Raw genomic sequence first — 12,017 nt, 5'->3', positions numbered from 1 at the left:
GAAGGAAAAGTGTACCAATTTTTACTAAAATTTTTGCCTGCGTAGCAACTTTGATTATCGTCGGCGTAAATGTAGGCCACATTTAAAAGCGTGCAGAATATACGACACTCCAACAGTGTACTAAATATCATTTTCCTTTTTCCAAACAATTCCGACCACATCTTGCATTAAAATCAAAACACTTTAATACCAAAGAAGAGAGAGATAGAGAGGCGATTTACAGTTCGCAATCTTAACGGACCGAAGGACTGGTTTGGTGTATATGAAATTGATAATTTTAATTGCTAAGATAAGCGTGTGTAAATAATGGTATATTGTCCTTACCTGTTACCTCTTCACTTATAAATTGATAATTTGAATTACTAAGATAAGCGTGCGTAAATAATGGTATATTTTTCTTTGCCGCTATCTCTTCACATAACTTCCCAGCCCCGAGCCGCTACCACTTCACAGAGGCTTGCAGATTACAGATGCAGAGATAACATGCTCGTTGAAGCCAGAGGTGCACGAATCCTCCTTCCAGCCTGCCTGCCCCTATCAGGGCTGCAACCGTTAAAGCAGCTCAACCTGCCGCATCGGAGACACAAAGAGAACAAGTTACTGAAGCGCAATAGTCAAAGCAGGTCAGCTTGGGTTTCCGCAAGCTTGGCAAGCTTCACATGACCTCCTGCACCTGACAACAGTTTGCGTTGTCAGTCCAGAGCGATTGCAGAATAGCAACGTACATGCTTGCGTGTGGAGTTTCCCTACAGTTAAGCTATCTTACGGGTGAGAGCAGCAAAATTAACAAACCAAACTTAAAGGAGCACTCACTCCGTCTTCAGGCCACGAGTGGCATATCGGGACCATCCGACCGCCGTGTCATCCTCCGTGGAGGAAGCGGAGGGGCGTGGGGTCAGCACACCCCTATCCCGGTCGTTATGACGGTGTTCTTGACCGAAGCCGCTACTATTCGGTCGAGTAGCTCCTCAATTGGCATCACGACGCTGAGTGTACCCCGAAAAATGGCAACAGCGCATGGCGGTTGGATGGTCACCCATCCAACCGCCGGCCACGCCCAACAGCGCTTAACTTCGGTGATCTCACGGGAACCGGTGTATCCACTGCGGCAAGGCCGTTGCCAAACTTAAAGGAGAGTGAAGAGAAATTAAGAATTGACGGGATATATACGAGTCACGAAACAGAGCCCATGGGAAAAGTTTTCGTGTGTCTATGAGACAGCTTAAAAAAAATCGGTATGTGTCTCGCAATGCAAATTGCGTAAAAAGTTACTAAACACTCATTCGGGAACCGCGAGTATATTACGGAATGTTTGTAAGTTTGATCAGCAGTTTCGTCACCTCATAATTTTTTTTAAAGAGGACAAAGACGTAGTGGCTGACAAGTGTGTGGAAATGTTTGTTTGGACTTGAGGCCATTTAGCAGTATATAGGCTTTCTAGATTTAGGGCAAACATTGATTGAAATAGGAGAAATATATGTCTCAGAGGATATTAAAAACCACATTCTGGTGGTAGGCAGCGTAGTGCGAAAAAACTTGGTATGAAAGAATAGCTTCTTCTTTCAGACATGTACTTTTAAATTATCGTAACATGAAAAACGAACTTCGTGTTTGGTAAAAATGCATTTGGGGAATTGAGAATGAACTATTTTGACCACTTAGAATGAATTCAGCGATCCCGCAATACAAAATCTGGAAAAAAAGTAATTAAAATAATTAAAATTGTTATAACTGGGTTCATATTTGGCTGAAACACTATGGTTACAGAAACTAGACTTCCAAAACCTTACTTTAGTTGGCGTCGCAGTATAATAGATGATATATTAGGAGACCACTTACAAAACGCAACTGGTCTACTAAAGAGACTGCCTACACTACGCTTGTCCGTCCTCTTTTAGAGTACTGCTGCGCGGTGTGGGATCTACATCTACATCTACATGGACACTCTGCAAATCACATTTAAGTGCCTGGCAGAGAGTTCATCGAACCACCTTCACAATAATTCTCTATTATTCCGGTCTCGTACGGCGTGCGAAAAAATCGAACACCTGTGTCTTTCCGTGCGAGCTCTGATTTCCCTTATTTCATTAGGATGATCGTTTCGCCCTATGTACGTCGGCGTCAACAAAATATTTTCGCATTCGGAGGAGAAAGTTGGTGACTGAAATTTCGTGAGAAGATTCAGCCGCAATGGTTTAATGATATCCACCCCAAATGCTATATCATGTGCGTAACACCTTCTCCACTATTTCTCGATAATACAAAACGTGCGGCTCTTCTCTGAACTTTTTCGATGTACTGCGTTAATCCTATCTGGTAAGCATATACAACCGTTCGCTCGACGAAAGATCCTTACCCAAAAATTGGAAAGTTGCACACACAGGTCACACCAATATTCAAGAAAGGTAGTAGGAATAATCCACTAAATTACTGGCCTATATCATTAACGTCGATATGCAGCAGAATTTTGGAACATATATTGCGTTCGAACATTATGAATTACCTCGAAGAGAACTATCTATTGACACACAGTCAATACGGATTTAGAAAACATCGTTCCTGTGAAACACAGCTAGCTCTTTAGTCACACGAAGTGTTGAATGATATTGATAATGGATATCAAATTTATTCCGTAATTTTAGATTTCCACAAGTCTTTTTACTCTGTACCACACAAGCGGATTGTAGTGAAACTGCGTGCTTATGGGATATCGTCTCAGTTATGTGACAGGGTTCATGACTTCCTGTCAGAGAGGTCACAGTTCGTAGTACTCGGCGGAAAGTCATCGAGTAAAATAGAAGTTATTTCTGGCATTCCCCAAGGTAGTGTTATAGGCTCTCTGCTGTTCTTTATCTGTATTAAAAATTTAGGAGAAAATCTGAGCAGCCGTCTTAGGTTGTTTGCAGATGATGCTGTTGTTTATCGACTAGTAAAGTCATCAAAAGATCGAAACAAATCGCAGAACGATTTAGAAAAGATATCTGTATGGTGAAAAAATTGGCAGTTGACTGTAAATAACGAAAAGAGTGAGGTTATCCACAAGAATGGTCAAAGGAATTCGTTAAACTTCGGTTACACGATAAATCAGTCTAATCTAAAAACAATAAATTCAACTAAATGCCAAGGAATTACAATTACGAGCAATTTAAATTGGAAGGAACACATAGAAAATAATGCATGTGTAATACGTCCTCTAGCTGTTCTTCAATACTGTCATGTTTTAATTTCATTTGTTACCCCAAGTCCAGTCACATTAATGCGGCCGCGTGGAGTAGCCACGCGGTCCAAGGCGCCTTGTCACGGATCGAGTGGCTGCCCCCGTCTGAGGTTCGAGTTCTCCCTCGGGCATGGATGTCTGTGTTGTGCTTAGTGTAAGTTAGTTACGTTAGATTAGGAATCGTGTGAGCTTAGGGACCGATGACATCAGCAGTTTGGTTCCATAGGAATTTCCAAATTTTCCATAAATGTGATCATCGGCTACATTCGACGTCAAAGTGCAATAGTCACCCACAGACGGCAGCTGGCAGCACTAGCACTGGAGGATACACACAGCATGTTGGAGGGACGTGTAAAACATTGCACTCGTCGTAAAGCGTAAACGGAGCGATTCATCTGACGTCCAAAAAGGGCATGATTATTGGCTTTCGGAAGGGTGACAGCATTTCCGAAACGGCTAAGTCTGTAAACTGCTTACGTGACACCACGGCTATAGTATAACGTGCATGACAAAATGGTGCCATCCAACACGATGGGTGATCTCGTCATTCTGAGAGGCGCAATGGATCAGAGCAAGTATGCAGTTATCATTGGGAGCCATGTCCACCCTACATGCAGTTAGCTTTTTCCTCAGCACGATGGCATCTACCAGCAGGACAATGCATCGTGGCGCACACCTCGCAATGTACATGCCTCGTTCGAAGAGCGTCAGGGTGTGTTTACCGTACCCTACTAGCCACCAAATTCCCCGGAGTTTAAACCCAATCGAGAGAAGTCTCTGCATGTCCATCTTTTCAGAAATGATTGCGGGACTCGGCTGTTCGCTACAGGGTGTCAAATCAAACACCTATCAGCCCTCTAATCTCCAAACTTATTTTATTTGGCTACCAGTTTCGACCATCTACTACGCCATCTTCAGGTCCCTCGGTTGTGGTAAAAATAGGGTCCAGCACTCAGTTACTGGTATCTTTAGATTTCTGCTTGCTATAGTGATCGCTATAGCAAGCAGAAATCTAAAGATACCAGTAACTGGGTGCTGGACCCTATGTCTGCCAGAACCAAGCAGGAATCTTCCTACATGTCGATCAGAGGCCTTTAGATGACGCACGAAGAGCGCACTGGAAGCCTGAGGGATCCCCGCGGCTCGGCACCCACTTCGTGACGTCACGCAGGCTATCTGTCAGTGGTATCCTGTAGGCTCATGGAGGTAAAAATAAGAGGAGTTGTCACGACGTCACAAACTTGAAGCCGACCCAAGTCAAGATCCGCCATGTTATCTACCCCAAAACATTCGCTTTTGGTGATTTTATTCCGTGTAGTCGCGAACTGTTTTGATAAAAAATGCCGGCTTGCGTCACTTACGGGTGTACTAATCGTTCTGATTGTAGTCTAAACAAATCACATTTCATTCGTAAGTGGACTTATTTAACCGCTATTTTCTTATACATACTTCTGATGAACTGTTAAGTTTTAGAGTATGGTTTTATTTCTGTGATTTGACTTTAGATTTCCTATCAGTCCAACGCGAAGAGCTCTCTGGAGGTGAGCAATGCACTTGGTTTTCAGTGTTTGCTTATTCCCAAGTAACTGGAAAGTCCTGGCAAGAAATATCCTGAAAATGGGGACTACTGTTTTACAATGCGATAATTTAATATAAAAGTAATATAACTACAAATAGTTAATTAAGTCTTCAGTAAAATGCGTGGAACACCTGTTACAGTGGTTAAATTATAAGCACTTAAAGGATACATATTTGTTACAGCACAGTTCCCTATGTAAGTCCAGGCTATTTAGATCATTACATTAACCACTGTGTTGTCATGTTACCCTGTAAATTGCTGTTATTTGCCACACTGAATGTCACTTGGTAGGTACAATTTAAGAACGAAGCAGATGTGTAAACTACAATGTGCCTGACAATCTTTTCCTTCGTGATTTAACGAATCTTTGTTCACATGACAGCTGGCTTGCTTATATCATCTCTGCATACATCTATGGGACACCAGAGGAAATAAGGAAAGTTTCTTGCAAACTTGAACATTTAAAATTTTCATTTGACTTGAAAATGCAACGAATACAAATCGGTGGCTCTAAACTATCAATAACTGATTTTGGGGTTCTGGCTTTATCAATTAGGCAACGGCCTTGCCGCAGTGGATACACCGGTTCCCGTGAGATCACCGAAGTTAAGCGCTGTGGGGCGTGGTCGGCACTTGGATGGGTGACCATCAAGGCCGCCATGCGCTGTTGCCATTTTTCGGGGTGCACTCAGCCTCGTGATGCCAATTGAGGAGCTACTCGAGTGAATAGTAGCGGCTCTAGTCAAAGAAAACCATCATAAAGACCGGGTGTTCACCCCACGCCCCTCCTATCCGCATCCTCCACTGAGGATGACACGGCGGTCGGATGGTCCCAATAGGCCACTCGTGGCCTGAAAACGGAGTGTGTGGCTTTATCAATTATCGACACACAATGAAAGCGAACAGAAATGGATTACGAAAGCACGCTTTTCGTAGCACATACTTCTCGGTTATTCGAAGTGTATAAACAAAGAGGAATTCCAATACTGGGGCCACAAGCGTCATACTTTCGTGTCGTATTACTGTATCGAATACGCATTTAAGACCAGAAAAAAACGGTTGAAGTTGCGTTCCTTATGCTGTTGTTCACTAAAACAGTGTGACATTTACTATATAAAATACAGGGTGTTACGAAAAGGTACGGCCAAACTTTCAGGAAACATTCCTCACACACAAAGAAAGAAAATATGTTATGTGGACATGTGTCCGGAAACGCTTACTTTCCATGTTAGAGCTCATTTTATTACTTCTCTTCAAATCACATTAATCATGGAATGGAAACACACAGCAACAGAACGTACCAGCGTGTCTTCAAACACTTTGTTACAGGAAATGTTCAAAATGTCCTCCGTTAGCGGGGATACATGGATCCACCCTCTGTCGCATGGAATCCCTGATGCGCTGATGCAGCCCTGGAGAATGGCGTATTGTATCACAGCCGTCCACAATACGAGCACGAAGAGTCTCTACATTTGGTACCGGGGTTGCGTAGACAAGAGCTTTCAAATGCCCCCATAAATGAAAGTCAAGAGGGTTGAGGTCAGGAGAGCGTGGAGGCCATGGAATTGGTCCACCTCTACCAATCCATCGGTCACCGAATCTGTTGTTGAGAAGCGTACGAACACTTCGACTGAAATGTACAGAAGCTCCATCGTGAATGAACCACATGTTGTGTCGTACTTGTAAAGGCGCATGTTCTAGCAGTACAGGTAGAGTATCCCGTATGAAATCATGATAACGTGCTCCATTGAGCGTAGGTGGAAGAACATGGGGCCCAATCAAGACATCACCAACAATGCCTGCCCAAACGTTCACAGAAAATCTGTGTTGATGATGTGATTGCACAATTGCGTGCGGATTCTCGTCAGCCCACACATGTTGATTGTGAAAATTTACAATTTGATCACGTTGGAATGAAGCCTCATCCGTAAAGAGAGCATTTGCACTGAAATGAGGATTAACACATTGTTGGATGAACCATTCGCTGAAGTGTACCCGTGGAGGCCAATCAGCTGCTGATAGTGCCTGCACACTCTGTACATGGTACGGAAACAACTGGTTCTCCCGTAGCACTCTCCATACAGTGACGTGGTCATCGTTACCTTGTACTGCAGCAACTTCTCTGACGCTGACATTAGGGTTATCGTCAACTGCACAAAGAATTGCCTCGTCCATTGCAGGTGTCCTCGTCGTTCTAGGTCTTCCTCAGTCGCGAGTCATAGGCTGGAAAGTTCCGTGCTCCCTAAGACGCCAATCAATTGCTTCGAACGTCTTCCTGTCGGGACACCTTCGTTCTGGAAATCTGTCTCGATACAAACGTACCGCGCCACGGCTATTGCCCCGTGCTAATCCATACATCAAATGGGCATCTGCAACTCCGCATTTGAAAACATTGCAGTGACTGCAAAACCACGTTCGTGATGAACACTAACCTGTCGATGCTACGTACTGATGTGCTTGATGCTAGTACTGTAGAGCAAAGTCAACATTACCTTCCTTCAATTGGGCCAACTGGCGGTGAATCGAGGAAGTACAGTACATACTGACGAAACTAAAATGAGCTGTAACATGGAAATAAGCGTTTCCGGACACATGTCCACATAACATCTTTTCTTTATTTGTGTGTGAGGAATGTTTCCTGAAAGTTTGGCGGTACCTTTTTGTAACACCCTGCAAATATCGCGTGCACAAGACAGAAATAACAAACGAGAAGCAATTGTACACACTCGTCTGCTAATGTTTTGGGGGATCGAAGATGGCGGCAGGCCCCTCCAACTGGCTTAGAGCGTAAGTCTGTAGCGCCGTCTCCCCTAATTCTATCTCCGTGTGTAGGCTACGGTACAGTACCTGCGCGCTGCGGTAAGTGGCGGAGCGTGCTTCCGGCGGCGCGGGCGGTCTGCGGGCGACTGGTGCTCGCCGGCTCCCGGCAGGTGACGGGGGGCCGCCCGTGTCCTCGGTGGGCGAGTGACGTGGACCGCGCGCCGCCTGCTCGGGTTACCCAGGGGCGGCGGAGGGGGTGGGGGCGGGGGCTCAGCTGACACCCACGCGTGTGTAGCGGTACCCCCTCTCCGCTCTGTCGCTCTTCGGCTACCTGTCCGCGCCTCCCGGTCTTGCGTCACTCTCCGCAACCTTTTCATCAGTCAGCACCGCTCGTCGTCTCGACACGATGAGCGATCCTCTATCACAAGGGGAGCGTCTGATACGGGGGTCACCAGTTTTGACCAAGTTTTTCAAGCACGTTCTGTATCCAAAATAAAGAGACCCGTGATTCGGCTTTTTGATAGACAGTCCCTGAACCGTAATTTTACTTTCAAAATATTTTCTTAAAGAATTTACTTTATTTACTAGCGATTCACCAAGAACTTTAACACATTTAATCACACTAGGTGAGCGTGGAAGTAGTTGCCAGGAAGTCATCATCATCATCAGCCAATTCGATCATTAAATGATGTGGCCTCTTCGAGTCGTGGATTCAGGCAGGCTTTCAGCAGTCTTCTCCAAGTGGGACGGTCTTGGGTAGTTCTCTGCCAGGTGTCACCAGCGATCTTCTTGATGTCTTTGTCCCATCTGTCTGGTTGTCTTCCTCTAGGCCTCCGGTGCTCTCTCGGACTCCACTCCAGTACTAGCTTCGTCCATCTGTTGTCTTTTCTTCTTGCGACGTGGCCAGCCCACTGCCATTTCAAGGACCCTACTGTCTCTAAGATGTCCTTAACCTTCGTCACAGACCGGATGTCATCTGCCCTTTTCCTATCGTTTCTTGTATAGCCCAGCATTGATCTCTCCATAGCCCTCTGTGCTGTCCTAAGTTTCCCTTTTGTAAATGAGTTCAGTGTCCATGTCTCGCAGCCATACGTCATCACAGGAAGAATGCATTGATCAAATACTGTTTTCTTCAGATTTACTGGCATTTTTGATCTGAATACTTTTGGATTCTTCCGAAATGCTTACCAGCCAAGCTTGATGCGTCGATAGATTTCTGGCCTTTTGTCTCCCTTCATATTAATAATCTGGCCAAGGTAGACATATTCACTAACCTCTTCTAGTAGACTGTCCTTGGCTTTCACATCTCCATCTGGGACCCATTTGTTGGACATTACTTTTGTTTTGGAACGGTTCATGTTCAAGCCAACCACCTGACATTCCGATGCAAGATCTGTAACTAAGTTTTGGAGCTCTGCGAAGTCTTTGGCCAGTAAGGCAATATCATCAGCAAATCTCAAGTTGGTAAGCCTTCTTCCAGTAATTCTAATTCTCTTACCTTCCCAGCTCAGCTTTGACATAGCCATTTCCATTACAGCAGAGAACAGTTTTGGGGAGATGGGATCGCCTTGCTTGGCACCCCTCATCATGCGGAATTCTTGAGTTGATTCGCCGATGTTAACATAAGCTGAAGAATTCTCTGATGGAAAATAAAATTATCTTTAACAAATGTGAATTTTATTCCTAAAAGCCTTTTCAAAAACAGATTTAAAATTACAATCAGATAGCGCCCTTTAAATATCAAGTTACAATTATTCAGAAGCAGAATAACAACAGTTTTTTTTTTTTTTTTTTTTTTTTTTTTTTTTTTTTTTTCTGTAGGAGCCTTCGGGCTGAGAAGCTTCCGCCCCCTTTCAACACGGCCGTAGTCTCGACCTCTCACACCGACCTCTGAAAAATGCACCCCGTAAGCGGGATGGAAATGGTACAAACACTCACACTAAGAAATTATTTGCCACCAAAGTGCAATTTGTTTTTAAAAGGGCTCTTACGGTGGAAGGGTGGCAACTTTATAAAAATGACTATTTAAATAAAACCCATGAAATTCAGACTTGCATAAAGTGTACAACGTGCTCTGCATTACACATATATCGCCTCGCAAAATGATAGGCGAGATAAAAACATACTTCAGGAATTCGGCCTTTACCTTAATTCTACAAATTCGTTAACACCGAATCCGACAAACATGACAGAGGCAGCTATTAACGTACAGCAGATTGACCGGGGGGGGAGTTTACTAAACAACCCGAACCGCAGATTGCTCTAAACCTCCCTAATTCAACAAGGGAAAAACGGACCACCCAATTCACCACAATTCACAAATAACCACCTTCCAGCGGGTGGGCAAACGGAGAAGAATGGTGGGACGACCCCAAAACAAAGCGGCTGGTGACCTCACCAAGAAAACAAGTAGAATTTAACAAGTAAATGAAACAACACATCTCCAGTCACTTCTAATAAACTGCGATTTCTGGCGAAGACCTGGCGCAGCACCCCCGACGATCTCCCGAACCGTCCGCTGCCAGCCGCTTCAAAGGACGCAGGAAGGCGCGCCGATCTCCCGTCTCCCGGCGTCGCAGCTCGCCCCGGCCAGCCCGATGTCGTGGGATGACTCCTGTTGCTCTCGAATGAACCGCGAAGCCACTACCCCTTTCTATACGGCGCTACCCAATGGACTCACGTGGGGACCTCACATGCGCCGACGCTCAAGGCGGACACATCATCTCGTGTCTCAGTGCGCGACCGACCAATCCAACCGCCAGTGACCGTTGCCCGAGCAACTCGAGCAGACTGGCAGCATAACGCGCAGACTCGTATGCAGGAACTCAGCTCCGACCGGGCGACCACTAGCTGTTACTGGCGGAGTGGCAAGACTGTCATTTTCTGGCCTTAAAGTTGATCCAAAGGACAGACATACTAGGACTCCTACGACAGACAGACACTAACTGCCGCACAAATGCAAACGAGAGACAGACCAGCAACTGGTGACGCGAGACTGACCTAACCTCACTCCGACTGACCCCCTGCCGAGCTGATAGCGCCCCTTAAATGCACGTGAACAGGCAACCTTTTCCACCAAAGGGAGACACCAAAGCTGCGATTGCCACAGCGGCGCCGCCGCCAGAAACGGAGGGCGACTGCTTCACACTACGCGCTGCGGCGCGCTCTTCGAAACAGCAAATTTTACCACGGCTCACTCCCTAGTTTTTGAAAAATAATCGAACTGCGTGAAGAATTTGACAGAGCACTGGAAGACCCAAGTCGAAACAAGGCCCCTGGAGTGGACAACATTCCATTAGAACTACTGATGGCCTTGGTAGAGCCAGCCCTGGCAAAACTCTACCATCTGGTGTGCAAGATGTAAGGACACGCGAAATACCCTTAGACTTAAAAAAGACTATAATAACTACAATCCCAAAGAAAGCAAGTATTGACAGGTGTGAAAATTACCGAACTGTCAGTTCAATAAGTAAAGGTTGCAAAATACTAACACGAATTCTTTACAGGCGAATGGAAAAACTGGTGGAAGACGACCTCGGGGAAGATCAGTCTGGATTCCGTAGAATTGTTGGAACACGTGAGGCAATACTGACCCCACGACATCTGAGAAGATAGGTTAAGAAAAGACAAACCTACGTTTCTAGCATTTGTAGACTTAGAGAAAGTTTTTGACAATGTTGACTGGAATACTCTCTTTCAAATTCTGAAGATGGCAGGGGTAAAGTACAGGTAGCGAAAAGCTATTTACAAATTCTACAGAAATCAGATGGCAGTTATAAGAGTCGAGGGTCGTGAAAGGCAAGCAGTGGATGGGAAGGGAGTGAGACAGAGTTGTAGCCTATCCCCGATGTTATTCAATCTGTGTATTGAGCAAGCGATAAAGGAGACAAAAGAAAAAATTTGCAGTAGGAATTAGAATCCATGGAGTAGAAATAAAAACTTTGAGGTTTGCGACGACATTGCAAAAAAATGGTTCAAATGGCTCTGAGCACTATGGGACTTAACTTCTGAGATCATCAGCTCCCTAGAACTTAGGACTACTTAAACCTAACTAACCTAAGGACATCACACACACCCATGCCCGAGGCAGGATTCGAACCTGCGGCCGTAGCGGTCGTGCGGTTACAGACTGTAGCGCCTAGAACCGCTCGGCCACCCCGGCCGGCGACGACATTGCAGCTCTGTCAGAGACAGCAAAGGACCTGGAAGAGCAGATGAACGGAATGGAGAGTGTCTTATATCCTTCTTTCAACAAAATCAAATCGTGGGTAATCGAATGTAGTTGAATTAAATCAGTTGATGCTGAGGGAATTACATTAGGAAATGAGACACTTAAAGAAGTAAATGAGTTTGCTATTTGCGAAGCATAATAGCTGATGATGGTCGAAGTCTTTTTTTTTTTTTTTTTTGGTCGTCTACTGACTGGTTTGATACGGCCCGCCAAGAATTCCTTTCCTGTGC

General features: G+C 45.1%; 1 protein-coding gene and 2 pseudogenes across 1 annotated transcript in view; 1 reads left to right on the top strand and 2 right to left on the bottom strand.

The window, feature by feature from the left end:
- Window positions 1–12,017, bottom strand: part of LOC126428355 (carbonic anhydrase 6-like) — a 313,905-nt gene that overhangs the window by 198,136 nt on the left and 103,752 nt on the right. The window contains exon 5 of the mRNA XM_050090286.1: window positions 7,644–7,781. Within this exon, the coding sequence (XP_049946243.1) occupies window positions 7,644–7,781 (138 nt within the window). The remainder of the gene's footprint in view (window positions 1–7,643; window positions 7,782–12,017) is intronic.
- LOC126428601 (5S ribosomal RNA) lies at window positions 1,006–1,122 on the bottom strand (annotated as a pseudogene).
- Window positions 5,352–5,469, top strand: LOC126428686 (5S ribosomal RNA; annotated as a pseudogene).

This window comes from Schistocerca serialis, chromosome 12 (assembly GCF_023864345.2).
Source record: "Schistocerca serialis cubense isolate TAMUIC-IGC-003099 chromosome 12, iqSchSeri2.2, whole genome shotgun sequence".
NCBI classification, from domain to species: Eukaryota; Metazoa; Arthropoda; class Insecta; order Orthoptera; family Acrididae; genus Schistocerca; species Schistocerca serialis.
The sequence above is the reverse complement of the archived record's forward strand: the minus strand, read 5'-3'. Positions and strand labels throughout refer to the sequence as shown.